Source organism: Pristis pectinata, chromosome 4 (genome assembly GCF_009764475.1).
Source record: "Pristis pectinata isolate sPriPec2 chromosome 4, sPriPec2.1.pri, whole genome shotgun sequence".
Taxonomy (NCBI): Eukaryota; Metazoa; Chordata; class Chondrichthyes; order Rhinopristiformes; family Pristidae; genus Pristis; species Pristis pectinata.
In genome coordinates this window covers 1,973,241-1,987,752 of record NC_067408.1, presented here as the reverse complement: position 1 = coordinate 1,987,752, position 14,512 = coordinate 1,973,241, and the positions used below count along the sequence as shown (strand labels likewise).

Here is a 14,512-nt window from a genome sequence, read left to right as displayed (position 1 = left end):
ATTGTTCTTCCTGTACCACCTCAATGCACTGTGTAATGAATTGATCTGTATGAACGGTATGCAAGACAAGTATTTCACTGTACCTCGGTACAAGTGACAATAATAAACCAATACCAATTCTCTTGCAAATTTCTACAGATGTACAGTGGAGAGCATCCTGACTGGTTGCACCACCGCCTGGTATGGAGGCTCCAATGTGCAGGATCACAAGAGGCTGCAGAGGGTTGTAGACTCAGCCAGCTCCATCACGGGCACAACCCTCCCCACCATCGGGGACATCTTCAAGAGGTGGCATCTCAAGAAGGTGGCATCCATCACTGGGGACTCTCACCATCCGGAACATGCCCTCTCCTCATTACTACCATCAGGGAGGAGGTACAGGAGCCTGAAGACCCTCACTCAACGATTCAGGAACAGCTTCTTCCCCTCCGCCATCAGATTTCTGAACAGTCCATGAACTCATGAACACTCCCTCGTTATTCCTTTTTGTTTTGCCCGATTTCCCCTAGAGGACATGGCTTTAGGGTGAAAGGGGAAAGGTTTAGGGGGAACTTCTTCACTCAGAGAGCGGTGGGAGTGTGGAATGGGCTGCCATCTGACGTGGTAAATGCAGGGCCACTCTTAAGTTTAAAGAATAAATTGGATAGATACGTGGACGGGAGAGGTCTGGAGGGCTATGGACTGGGTGCAGGTCAATGGGACTAGGAATAAAGTTTTGGCACAGACTAGAAGGGCTGAATGGCCTGTTTTCTGTGCTGTAGTGTTCTATTTATTTATTGTGTAATTTATGGTAATTTTATGTCTTTGCCCTGTACCGCTGCCACACAAGAAGTTTCAGTACATTTCAGTCAGTGAGAGGAATCTGATGTAAGGAGGCAGTTTAACCGGTCAGTGGTGCAGCAGCCGGGGTGAATCGCCGGTCGGTGCTCGGCTTCCCCCTGGGTGGGGACCGTCACACACACACGGAAGCGGCGGCTGTGGGGGGAGAAGGTCGGCTGGGAGCTGAGGGAGCGCCGCGGTGCCCGGGGAGGCGGGCGGAGGGAGGGACAGAGGGAGGCGGATATAAGGCGGCCGCCCGGCGCACCCTCCCCACTGCGCCCGGACGCCTGTCAGCACACGCACCGCAGCCCAGCCCAGGCTCCGCAATTTCTTGCTGCGCCACCGACCGCCGACCGATGGCTTTCAACGTGAAAGTCTACCTGCTGGCCAAGGATGAGAGCAGCCGGGAGATCCGGCGCTTCACCGTGGACCACAGCGTCTCCACCAGCTTCGCCCACCTCTACAAGAAGGTGGGCAGCGTCTTCCAGAGCCTCCGCTCCGACAACTTCCAGATGTACTACAAAGGTGAGGGAGCACCTCCCCCCGGGGCACTTGTTGTTGGGGGGGGGGGGTCAGTGTCGCCCCCAACTCTTGGGGTCACCTTGTGCTCCTTGGCTTTCCTCTCCGCCCTTGGCCAGCTCGGGACACGGGACCTTCGACGGTCAGAAGGTCTCCAGGCCGATCTACTAATGCTGAGGAGTGGCTTCCCCTCCCTTACCTCCCTCCGCCCTCCTCCCTTTTCTTTCCTCCCCACCTTTCCCTTCCTTCTCCCCTTTTCCCGCCCTCCTCTCCTTTATTTCTCTCTTTGCTCAGCAACAATTATTTATGTAGTGCCTCCAGCAAGGAGCTAGACCAAACCCAGCACCCAGTAGAGTGTACCACCACACTGGGAGCTCCGGGGAGAGCATGAGAACAAGAAACAGAAACAGGAGTAGGCCATTTGGCCCCTTGAGCCTGCTGCTCCAGTCAACAAAATCATGGCCATTCTACTTCCAAACTATTCTCCAGAGTGCAAAAGGTGGGGGTGGGGGCAGATCTTGTTGAAGTGTTTAAAATTCTAGCAGGGTGATGTTCACGCTCTCCTCCACCCCCCTCCTCCTCCTTCCCCCCCAGCTGAGGAGTCTAGGATCGGGATACAGAACAAAGGGTCAGTTGTTTGGTACAGAGATGTGAAGAAACTTCTCCTGGGAGGGTGGTAAGTCTTTGGAAGTGTCTATCCTGGAAAGTTGTGGAGGCTTAAAGCAGAGATGAACAAAATCCCTAGACTGGAGGGTTCTAGGGATCATGCTGGAAAATGGTGTTGAGCTGGAAGGTCGGCCATGATCACAGTCATTCAGTATGGAAACTCTTGCGTGTTGCCCAACCAAGCTGGTCCTAATTGGCCAAAACCTTTGTCCTGTCTCCTGGAGAAGACTGAAAGGACCACGTGACCTATTCCTGCTCTTCTTCCTTGAGTTATGCAAACACCATTTTCCTCTCCCCTGCCCACATATCCCTTGATTCCTTTAATATCCAGAAATCCATCAACCTATTTAGTACCTAATCAGTGATTGAGCATCCAGAGCCCTCCAGGGTAGATGGATTGTAGGAAGGAGAGGTTTGGGGTGGGAACCCCACAATTAGGAACCCAGGCAGTTGAATGGCCACCAGTTGTGGAGCACTTAAATCTGGGGATGAACAAGAGGTTAGAAGTGGAGGAGATGGTGGAAGAGGCTTCCAAAGAGTGAGACCATGGAGGGATTTGAAACTGGGTTAGAAATTTTAAAATTGTTGCTTAACCAGGAGGTATTAACAGTGGAAACCCTGCACTGCCTACATCAGACATTCCAGTCCTGCTGGAAGTAAGACAAACTGGTGAATAGTTGCTGATATTTTCATGGAAAAATGATGTATACTTGTTCTAAAGCATGCAGGAGTGCACTCACAATTGTCTGCTGATTTGTTAGTATATTAAAGTAATTCTGTTAGAAGTGTAACAGGAAATTTTTGAGTACCTATCACTGTTCCATGCATGTGATTATTGCCCTACTTGGGGAAACTCCCTCTGTACTCTGGTCTGAAAAAAAGTTTTGACAGCTCTAAATGTCCTGTGATCTCTCCAGCCCTTTGGGGTGAGAGGGGCTGCTGGAGCTGGGGAGAGAGCCAGGTTCCCACCCTTACCATGAAAGTGCTTTTTGACTGTGGCTCAATGTTCTCGTTGTGTTTTGTTTCCCTACCAGAGGAAACTGTTTTGATTTTTAGCATTTAAGAGTTGAGACAAAAAATGACAAACTTAGTGCCGTAATGGAGTTCAAAGTGTGACTTGACTTAAAATTTTCCGTTTAGATGCTGGAGTGTCATCTTGGTTCAGGTTGGATTGTGAAAGGGAATTTCCATTTTCAGCTGTCAACAGACATCAGTCTTGGCTCCCGTCCAGTCTGCTTTCTGTTTAAATTATGCAACACAACAGGAAAAACAAACATGCAGAACATTCTGAGGAGCTGTCATTTTGCTTGAAGTCTAGTCCTTCCTTTTGCTTTGGATTCCCCACACCCTCATTAATCCCCTCAAGACATGGGCTCACAGAGTAATGCAGCACAGAAACGGGTCCTTCAGCCCAACTTGTCCATGCTGACCAAGAAGCCCATATCCCTCTAAACCTTTCCTATCCATGTGGCTACTACATTTTGTCATTGGGCAAAGCTCCCAGATGAAATTGCTTGGGCCATTTTCCATTAAATGGAGACACGAGACTGCAGATGCTGGAATCTGGGATGAACTTGGTGAGTCAGGCTGCATCCGTGAAGGGAAATGGATGGTCGATGTTTTGGGTCGAGACCCTTCATCTGGACCATTAAATTGAATTTGACCCAGAGCCCCACAGCCCCTGGGACAGTGACCAAAAGCTCAGCTAAAGAACTAGGGATTTAAGATGCACCTTGAAGGGGTTAAGAGGGAACATCTAGACACCTGAAGACAGCTGCTAATTGAGGCATGAAAATAGGCTGGAAGAATGCAGCAATGTCCCAAGTTGCGAGGCTAGGGGAGATTAATGAAGGCAGTGGGAACTTTAAAACTGAGGTGTTGTTGGAAGCATGGATTGGCCAACTCCAGATGTGTTGGGAATCTGCCTCAACAGATCATTTATTCTTTAGTATTACCGCACACCATCATCTATCCTATCAGTGACATTTCTCAATGCCTTGGGACTAATTGGCCTGTATACTCTGGTTGACAGCTTTCTATTTACCTCCTTTGCCTCATTTCTCTGCCTGACTTCTCGAGTGCAGTCAATGATTGCTCGTGTGTGAAGGTAAAGATTGTTTTGTAAGTAGTAGCAGCAGCTGGTTCCGGCAATCTGCTGGTCTCAACACCTCCCCGCAAAAAAAACTCACTCCCCAGCCTTGAGTAAACTTGTTTCCCAACCACTCAGAGCCCTGGGATTCCAGACACTTGCAGCAAGCTACCTGAGCAAATCTCAGTATCTCAGTATTAGATGGCCACTCCCCCCACGACCAGTTTTTGTTTATTGTCATATGGGTAAACATACTCGGGATATAGATGCCGTGAAAAATTCTGTTTTTGCCGAGGCAGCGCAGGATAAGGAGAAACGGGAGCTAACAAACTTAAATTAACATAAACGATACATGAGTGTGTGGAAAATAAATAACAAACAATGACACTGTCTCTACATAGAGAGAAACCAATCAGAATTGTTTCCACTGTACATGTGTATAGGTTTGTCAGACCATGCCCCCTAGTGCTGGTTCTCAAGAGGAAATAGCAGCAACCCTGTCAAGCCCTCAAAAGCTTTCACAAGATTCTCTTTCAAACCTGAAAGAATTTGAGTCTGTTCTCTCTCTCTCCACACAGAGATTCAATCTGCTGACCACTATTCTGTTCCCCCTTCTCACTTACGACTAGTTTGTTTTGGATTAAACTCCAAGTTTAGTTTCATCAAACCTTGTAATTTAGCAAGACTTTCTTTAGTCTTATAGTTCAATCCCCTTCCTCTAAAGACCAGCATAGTAAATTGTCTGCTGGTAAATTCAGGGTTTGAGGTGAAACTGCAAGGTAATTTTTTTCCCTTGGTCTTTCCTCAGACGAGGAAGGGGACATGATTGCTTTCTCCACTGATGATGAGCTGTCGATGGCCCTGTCCTACCTTCAGGATGGAACCTTTCGTGTCTACATTAAAGGTAAGAATACCCAACTACTCCTTGCTAAAAATTGCTTTTAGTTGTCTAACATTCCCATTGGGATCTGCTGCAAATGATTTTTTTTATATACCCTGGAGGGGAAAATAGATGGTATCTTCCACACAAATAACGTACAATAAAATGTCCAAACAGGGTCAGCAGAGTGCTGCAGATGGGGCACATCACTGAAGCTTTTCATTTGTTACTTCAACTACTGTTCTAGCTTGATACAGCCATGTGTTAAATAAACCTGCTGACTGTAAAGTTAATTGGCTACACCTGTGTCAGTCATTGGCTACACCTGGCTTTGGACTTCCTGGGGTTGTGAAAGTCAAATAGATGCTTTTAGCACAAAGCCTCATCAGTGATGGTTGAGATCTTTCCTGCTTCATGTTATAAGATTCTGTTAACTGCAATATATAATGTGCTTAACTAAACTTCAAGCCCATTTGGTGGGTATGATCTAATTTCCATCACTTTACCCTTCAACAAATATAGGCATTCTTAACATTGTCCATTTAATCATTAGTCCAAGTAAGAAGCCTTGTTTAGTTTCTGCTCCCATACTCTTTGTCTCCAATTTGGAACGATGATCGGCAATAGTCATTGTAAAGGGTTTACAGGAGGCTTGAAATGGTTTTTGCAGTTTTAAAACTGTTACAGGGAATTGAAACTGTCATTGTCTGAGCTCTTGTAGGATGGTAATGCAATAAGCCTTGTCAATCTTTTAAACAATTATGTTTAAGATTAATATTGGGGATATGGGCAACACAAGCAATTATGGTTCTCTAACTGGGCTGAGAAGGAAGTGGTGAACTGTGCCTTGTAGTTTGAGTGACACCTCTTGATGTGGCAGAGCAGATACTGGTGTGGTTAAGTGCCAAGCATGTTGGTATAGAACTGGAGTCACCGGACAAGAACAGATTTCCTTTCTTGAACATTGGTAAACAACTGGGACTTTCATAATTCCCTTGCTCTTTTCCCAATCTAGAAAAGAAGGAATACAAACATGGCCAGGACAAGGCTGCTGGGATGCTTCATCCAAACATCATCTGTGATGCCTGCAATGGCCCAGTGATTGGCCCTCGCTATAAGTGCTCCATGTGCCCCGACTATGATCTGTGTGGCAGCTGCAAGGGAAAGGGGTTCCACAAGGAACACGAGATGATACTCCTGCAGACCCCACAATTCTTCCATCCATTTGAGGTGAGACTTTTATTTTGTATAGTTCATAAATGTATCAACTTGGTTGGGCCATTTCATGAACTTTGGAGTAGTATCAAAATCTAGAGCCAGTTGCACTCAGAAAAATGTAAGTACTGAACAACACAACACCTGGAAAATACCAAGTTTAGATAATGGGGCAATCTCACTGGTTGGGTTCACCTGGATTATTGTTTAATCTCCTAATAAACCACAGCAGTTGATCTGAGTTCTGTATCTCCAAGGGCCCTATGGGTTTGGGAACCAGTTCTGTGGAGATTAGTAAAGCTGATTTTTTTTTTCTTCTCATTGGAAGAGAGCAAAAGGGAGGTGTGACAAAGGTAGTAAAAATCTTGTAGAATTTAGAATAAAGGAGGAAAAAACAGTTCGGGAGGGTTAGTGATCAGGAAACTGATTGAAGGTGATTGGTCAGGGTGGAGGGGGGGAATCGGGAGGGAGATGAGAAATACTGAGGCAGAGTTGTGATCTGGAAGCTTTCCTTAAAGGGCAGTGGAGGCAGATTTAATGGGGACTTCCAATAGGAAATTAGATAATACTCAAATTGCAGAGATTGTGCCAGTTCTTTGAAAGAATTTCCCAGACACAGTGGGCCACCTGTGCTGTGTTGGGGACCTAAGGCAGTAGTAATAGCCTTGTACTACTTTAGGAATGCCTGGTTAGATGAGTGTTTGGCTGGGAGATGCAGTGTTACCACCCTGGTAACTTACCACTTGAGTGGGAGCTGGCATTGACTCTCACCAGTGTAACTTGAGTATACCGGTCACTGACTAATTACAAACCAGAACTGTTGGTGAGTAACTCTGGTTTGGATCTTCTGGTTATGCAGTATGCTGGATAAATCTCTATGCAGAAAGCAGAGCTAGATTAATGCGCAGGTGTCAACTTCATATTCCAGGGCTGAGTCTTTCTCCCACACCCTCACATTCTTCATTACCAGACTCCTGAAAAATTTCAATGCAAATGTTTCTCCAAATCACCTCCATTTAAGCTGCTTCCACTGTTTTTAGCCACACATTGCAGATGATCATTTGAGTTTCACTATAATAAAATTTCTCTTCCTCTTCCTTTTGATTTGTTCTTGCTAGTTATTTTAAATCTCTGCCCTCTCAGTTACCAACAGTTCAGCACAAAAACTGCTGCCAATCCTGAATTCAAGACCCTACCTTTGACCCAGCCTTGCTTAACCCACTGCACATAGTGTGTTGTGTTGCTGTTTAATTATGGATCATAATCAATAAATGCCATCTTAAAACAATTGGTCTAACTGTGTCATTGTAGTTAATGATTTCCCTTTTGACTTTGCACAAGTTGTATTTATTTTAACAATCCACATCTTTCTCTTGCTGTGGGTAGCGGATTCCCAGAGGAATGTGGTTCCATAAGAAGAGGAATGCAGGTCCATGTCGCTGGGCTATGGTACAACAAGATTCCTGCGCTCAGGCTGCATCGTGCCCTGGTAGACAGCAGTCACCAGCAACTGAGCCAACCCCAGCTGAGCAAGGTATGTTAGTTAATGATGAGAAAACAACCCCTTCCTACACTGGGCACCTGCTGTAGCAAGGGAAGGCCACTGACTTTTAAACTAGAACATTATGCAGAATAGTCCCAGGCTGAGGTCCTGTGGTTGTTTCAAGACCTGAGAATTGTACGAAGGTGGTGAGGACAGTTGTTCATCACTTGTACTTGGAGTTTTGCAAGAGTGAGTGAATATAACCTACTGCTCATGACTGGAGGTTCACTGGCCAAAAGGCAGTGATTTCAGGTGACTGACAGCAGCAGGAAACACTTAACATGGTGAGGCTTATACAGTTGTACAGCACAGAAACAGGCCCTTTGGCCCATCATATCCGTACCAACCATTGAGTACAAAAACTGAACATTGGAAGAACTTGGTGGGTCAAGCAGCATCTGGAGTTGATGTTTTGGGTTGAGACCCTGCATCAGGACTTGTGGGGGTGGGGAAGAGGAAAAGTTGCCAGTAGGTAGGGGGATGGGATGAAGGCTGGTGGGTGGAACCAGAAGGGGAGGGAATGGTGGGGGTAGGACAGGCTGGTAGGTAGTGGGTGGAGCCAGTTCATCATTTCCCTCCCCATTAGGTTCCACCTATCACCTACCAGCCTCTATTTTCCCCCTCCCCCTGTACTGCTATACACTGGCAATCTTCCCCACCCCCTGCAGTCCTGATGCAGGGTCTCAACCAGAAACGACAACTTGCATCTTTTACCTCCACAGATGCTGCTTGACCTACTGAGTTCCAGTGTTCTGTCTTTGTTCTAGATTCCAGCATCTGCGGTCTCTTGTCTTCAAAGTCAGTCGAATTTGTTTTCACAAGTCCATGGGTGCAGTGAAAAACTTGCTTGCAGCATCACAGGCACACAGCATCAGATAAGCAGCATTGATAAGACATAAACAATTTTTACAAAACAATGAGAACAAAAGCACGCCCACTTTAGTGCCAGCACCACCATTTCTGTATCTGCCTGCTCCAACATTCAGTAAGATTATAGTTGACCCTTGGTGCTACTTTTCCTGCATTAACACTATATCCCTTAATATCCAAAAAAAAATCCCTGCCTTGGATGGACTCTGCATCTGAGCCCCCACAGTCTCTTGGGCAGAAAATTCAAGGTTTGCCACTCTCTGGATGAAATTTCTCTTCATCTCAGTCCTGAATGGCTGACCATTGTTTGAGACTGTGTTCCTGGTTCTTGATACCCAGGCCAGAGGAAACATCACTGCATCTACTCTTCAAGTCCTTCAGCACTGTTTCAGTGAAGTCAGAATCAGGTTTATTATCACTAACATATGTCGTGAAATTTGTTGTCACAGTAGGTAAGACTAGCACCTGGGGACGTTGCCTCAAGATTTGGGGAAAATAGATTTGGGATGGAGTTAAGGAGAAACTGCTTTTCCCCAGAGAGTAGTGAATCTGTAGAATGCTCTGCCTGGATTTAAGATACAATTAGATTTTTGCACTTTAGTAGGGGAATTAAGGGTTGGGGGGGGGGGAAGGAAGGGGGAGGTGGAGCTGAGTCCACAGCCAGATCAGCCATGATCTTATTGAATGGTGGAGCAGGCTCGACAGGCCAGATGGCCTCCTCCTGCTCTTATTTCTTGTGTTCTTATCAGCAGTACAGTGCAAGACATAAAAATTACTATAAGTTACAAAAATAGTACAAAAGAGGAATAATGAGGTAGTGTTCATGGACTGTTCCTGAATTGTTGAGTTTGGGTCTTCAGGCTCCTGTACCACCACCCCAATGGTAGTAATGTGTATAGAGGGCATGTCCCAGGTGGTGAGGGTCCTTAATGATGGGTGCCACCTCTTGATGTCCTCAGTGGTGGGGAGGGTTATGCCCATGATGGAGCTGGCTGAATCTATGACACTCTGCAGCCTCTTTTGATCCTGTGCATTGGAGCCTCCATACCAGGCTGTGATGCAACCAGTCAGAACACTTTCCACTGTACATCTGTAGAAATTTGCAAGTCTTTGACATACCAAATCTCCTCAAACTCCTCTCAGCCATTCTGCTAAACTTGAGAGTACAGACCTGGTCTGCCATGTTCTCATCCCATAGCACAATTCCACCATCCCAGGGATCAATCCAGCAATTCCCTCACTGCAGTCACTGCATTCTGCTGTTTGTCATTTACTTGCACAGAAGCAGGCCTTCATACCACTTGGGAGTTGTCGGACTGCCTGACTCAGGCAGGTCTTGTTAGATGCACCTTCTTGCATTCAGCCCCAACTTTGCTCCCTCACCCTGATCCCAGCATCTAATTATCCCTGGATACCTCATTTCCCCAAATGAGGAGCGTATGTCCTTGGGCTCTAGAACCAAACACTTTCCAACCTGCTGTAAACTGATTAATCAACAGTGTAACAGAATATTAAACAGGAGTTTTTATAAATTCACACTACTTGTGTAAGAAAATAAAATGGAATAGTAGGAGAAATTGTAGCAGACTGTATGAGGAATGTCTCCTGTATGTGTTCTGTCTCCTCTATGTATAATCTGCAGCTTCTGAGAGCCACAGCCAGAGCCAGGATAAGAACGTGAGCTACTTGCAGAGTGTGGGCCGAAATGTGGCTGCAATGTTGAGCCCCCTGGGTAAGTTTGAAAGTTTCTGCACCTGTTGTCACCTGCCAATAGCCCTAACTCCTACTCTGCCCAAAGGCACTCTGATCAAATGGCAAAGGGGGAGGAGGACTGAGCATCCAAGACGGTCACCAGTGTGACCCCTAAGCCCCAGAACAATGCTTGAAGTAAAAATGTCAGCTAGAGCAGTCACATTTCCTGTCCTTTTCCAACATCACTCTCTGCCTCATGATTTGCAAGGGCTAAACTAAAAAGTTAAGTTCTATTATGGGATGGGTTTTGCTAACCAGGCCCACACCTACTTGTGTGGAAGAGGTGGCAGTGAGCTGCCAAATGCATGCCTTTTGATGCAAGGAGAAAAAGCAACTAGCACTTTCTTCTTTGTTTATCCAGCTGTTCCCTGTGGTAGTGAGTTCTGTGTTCCCTATTAAATCTGCTGGTGATGGTCTTGTGTTGATGGCTCCCTATTTCTCCTGCCCTTCTCTTCTGTCCACCCTGTATACAAAGACCACTAATCAGTTCACCCCTCTATCTTTTGGCTAGCGTGGCAACCTGATTGGTCATTCCTTATAGAGACATGAGATTCGGTGGGGCAGGAGCAGGCAGTACTGGGGCAGTTTAGCTCGTGAACCTTGGGTAGGAGGTAGGAATGGGTGGTACAGGGTTAGGGAACAATTTTTCTGTTTTTATACTGGCTATCTTCCCCTCTTTCTTTTCAATCCTGATTAAGGGTCCATTTCCCTCCACAGATGCTCCTGAGTTCCTCCAGCTCCTTTTGTGTGCTGGTCATTTCTGATGGTTGCTGCCTTTTGGTTTCATTGTGAATATTTTAACACCACCTACAGCATCTGTCTAATTTGTAATGTGGAAACCAAACCTGTTCTTGTTTTGGGTTACAGGTATTGATGTCGACATTGATGTGGAACACGGGGGCCAGCGGTTCAAAGCTGCTGAGTGCTCCATAAACAGCCAGCCAGAGTCTGCAGGCAGCAGTGCACACTCTGATCTACTGACTGCCAACCAGAACAAGCCGAGAGGAACCTCCAGCCTGGAGCAGAGTGAAGCGGTTCTAATGGATGTGGAACAGTCTGTCCCAAATCCAAACTCTTTGGTGGCTTTTACTCCAATAGACGGGGAGTCCAAGGTAAAGGGAATTGCTTCAGTGTTTGAGCAGCCAATTTGCTTTGTTTCCTGCAGTGAATCTTAAAGTACCTATCATGGTCAGCAGTTGTCTAATAAAATGGTGGAGTAAGCTTGAGGGTTATTGCTACTCTTAGTGTTATTTTTAAAATGCAGGAGCTAATGAATCTGAGTTAATTTGCAAAATGTCCATGATCTTCCCAGATTTACTTGTTTATAAAAATTAGTTGAACCTCTTCTACTTCCTGACAGACTTCCAGTGTTGACAGCAACAGTGAAGAGGAATGGACTCATCTTTCACCAAAAGGGGTTGATCCATCCACTGGAGAGCTGCAGTCAATGCAACAACTTAATCTGCATGACCTTGAGGAAGAACAGTCATCAAACCTGCAACGAGGACCTGAGTCCTATGAGCAGGGACCCACTGGTCTGAGGGAGGCAGCTGTGTATCCTCACCTTCCACAGGGTAAGTGTGGCTTTCAAGCTGAGCTGTGTAGTTTGTGTATCTGACTAGTTTGGAGTGCTTCAAATGTATTCACCCTACATAACAATCTTTGAGATTCCATTGACCAAGTGTATCCCATGTGGCTGGCTAACACCTAGCCTATTGTTGAGCTTTGTACCATAAGTAAGAAGCCATTTACTCCAAGTGGTCTTTACTGGAATGTATGCTCCCACAAGGCTCCTCCCAACCCTCCTATCAGCTCAAGAACAGCTTCTTTCCCACTGCTATCAGATTTCTGAACCATTCACCTCTTTGACCCCTTCCCAGTGGTGCTGCTACATTCTCAACCCCTTCATTCTACATCTATTTTTGTCACTTCAGCATTTCTGTTTGCACTACTGTACTTTGCACAATTCCATTGTCTAGCACTTGTCACTGTATTTATTGCCATGTATGCAATTTACTGAGCTTTTTGCCAGCAAGGAATTTCATTGCACCTTGCATCTGATTCTAAACTAATCTGAATTCTAAACTCATCTGAATCTATACCTCCCCTCTTATTACCCTTTACTGAAGTATCACTTTCCACTTTTAGGCTAAGTTATTTGAGATGTGTGCATTCTCTTTCAGATGCAGAGCCCCGGCTGATAGAAGCCCTGTCTCAGATGCTGTCCATGGGGTTTCACGATGATGAAGGCTGGTTGACCCGACTCCTGCAGGCCAAGCAATGTGACATTGGAGCAGCACTGGATGCCATGCAGCCTGCCAAGGGGTCAGCTCGCCAATGAACCACTTTGAGGCAGAAAATATCCACCAGCAGCAAACATCTAATTATTCTACTGTTGCAATATTACTAGGCTGTTGCACCTTCTGTTAATGGATTGCAACCATACTCATTGTGCTTAAACCATTCTGCTTCTGAGAGGCTTGGCAGGGCTCAACAGGTTCTCAGTTGACCCATTTCAATTAGTAGCCTGGAACCTTCCCACTTCCAGGTATCTTTCTCACAACAGTCAATGTTTGATTGGATTTTTTAAAAAATTATGGCTAAAGCTTTTTGGTCACCCAAATTACTTAGTATTGTGTGAAAATAATCCTCTTGTATGGGAGAAATTCAACTTGTTTTTTCTAGCTTGGATAGTAATTACTTCATTTCATCACTGCTCTATTCACAATACTGTATTCCAGGCCAGTCACTTCCTTTGCTATGATTTAAGGGACACATGCAAGAGAAGTACAAACTTCACAACTATTATTGGAGCAACTGTCTACCACTCACTATGAAGTAGCCACTTTGGTTACTGGGTGAGGTGCAGACTTGATGGAAGTAGTTGGATAATAGCAGTACTGATGTACAGGAATTGTTTTTGTTTAGTTTCTTTGTTCGTTGTCAGGCACCACAATCTCTTAAAAATAAAAGAGGGACCAATCTCTGTTTGTGCAGAGGAGAGAGAGAAATAAATGTTCCAAGGAGCCTTGGAGAACACTCTCTGGGAACAATGAGTTGAGTCACTGCTTTGTAATTGCAGGCAGGGTAACTCCAGCAGTAGCTCCCTCTTCCCTGTAGTGGCTATAGAAGCCAGAGGAGGGAGATTGCATGTTAAAAGGGGCCAGGCAGGTGCATGATGCCTTCCTTTGGTGCAATAAAGGAGCAAGACTGCCTGAAGTGTTTCCCAAGTGCAAACAAATAGTTGACAGTAAGCAACATGAGATCTTAAGGAATTGACTGGAGCTCAAAGAGCTGGGCTTCAGGGAGCTGCTTGGAGGGCAAGGCAGATGTGCTAAGAGTTTTAGCAAATGAAGTCACAGCTACCATTAAAAACCAAGGGTGAGTCAGGAGCCAGAAAGGAGTGAGCTCAGCATTAAAACTGGAAGGAGCCAGAAAGGAGTGAGCTCAGCATTAAAACTGGAAGGAGCCAGAAAGGAGTGAGCTCAGCATTAAAACTGGAAGGGGCAAGACCATGAAAGTGTGTGAAATCAAAGATCAGAATTTTAAAACATTGGTGGACAACCAGTCATCTTTTTATCAACAAAGATGTACAGTCTTGATGTAAGGCAGACCCATAAAACTCAGGACAGGCTGTCTGCAAGCTACAGAGGAGGTGCAAAAGAAGGTGTGGCTGCCATTGGCTTTCTTCTCACTCAGCTGATGTAGTCTAAAACAACTTGAATGTATCTCTCTCTCTCTTTTTTTCTCCCATGCACTTCATGTAAGTTTCCCTGTGTTTCAGTTCAGCCCTGCTCAGCCCTAGTAGAATGATCTTTAAAATTAATTCAGCGTCAGAACCTCTGTATTTGTTATTTTATTCCTAGCAATAAAAAGATGCATTTTAAAAAGCAAAATGATGGTGCATTAAAGTGATTGAGAGCGTGAACACTAAAAAGTTATGGCAATTTTGCACTTGCTGCACAAGTTCACACACAAGCACCATGTGGTCAATAACCAGTCAGTGATCTGGGTTCAATTCCAGCCACTGTCTGTAAGGAGTTTGTATGTTCTCCCTGCATCTGTGTGGCAACACATGCAGGCTGTCCCCAGAACACTCTATGCAAAAGATGCATTTCACTATGTACATGTGACTAATGACAATATCTGGAGTAGCAAG

The 14,512-nt window shown here is 45.5% G+C and overlaps 1 protein-coding gene across 2 annotated transcripts in view; it reads left to right on the top strand.

Moving 5' to 3' along the window:
* Positions 1-962: 962 nt before the first annotated feature.
* Positions 963-14,512, top strand: part of sqstm1 (sequestosome 1) — a 72,714-nt gene continuing 59,164 nt past the window's right edge. Inside the window, exons 1-8 of one of the 2 annotated variants that reach the window (XM_052015208.1) lie at positions 963-1,344; positions 4,902-4,997; positions 5,989-6,203; positions 7,575-7,722; positions 10,244-10,333; positions 11,221-11,465; positions 11,714-11,927; positions 12,537-14,249. In XM_052015208.1, the coding sequence (XP_051871168.1) occupies positions 1,176-1,344; positions 4,902-4,997; positions 5,989-6,203; positions 7,575-7,722; positions 10,244-10,333; positions 11,221-11,465; positions 11,714-11,927; positions 12,537-12,694 (1,335 nt within the window). In that variant the 5' untranslated portion in view covers positions 963-1,175 and the 3' untranslated portion in view covers positions 12,695-14,249. Of the gene's footprint in view, positions 1,345-4,901; positions 4,998-5,988; positions 6,204-7,574; positions 7,723-10,243; positions 10,334-11,220; positions 11,466-11,713; positions 11,928-12,536; positions 14,250-14,512 lie in introns of those variants that run through there. The other variant, XM_052015209.1, reaches the window with a different exon arrangement.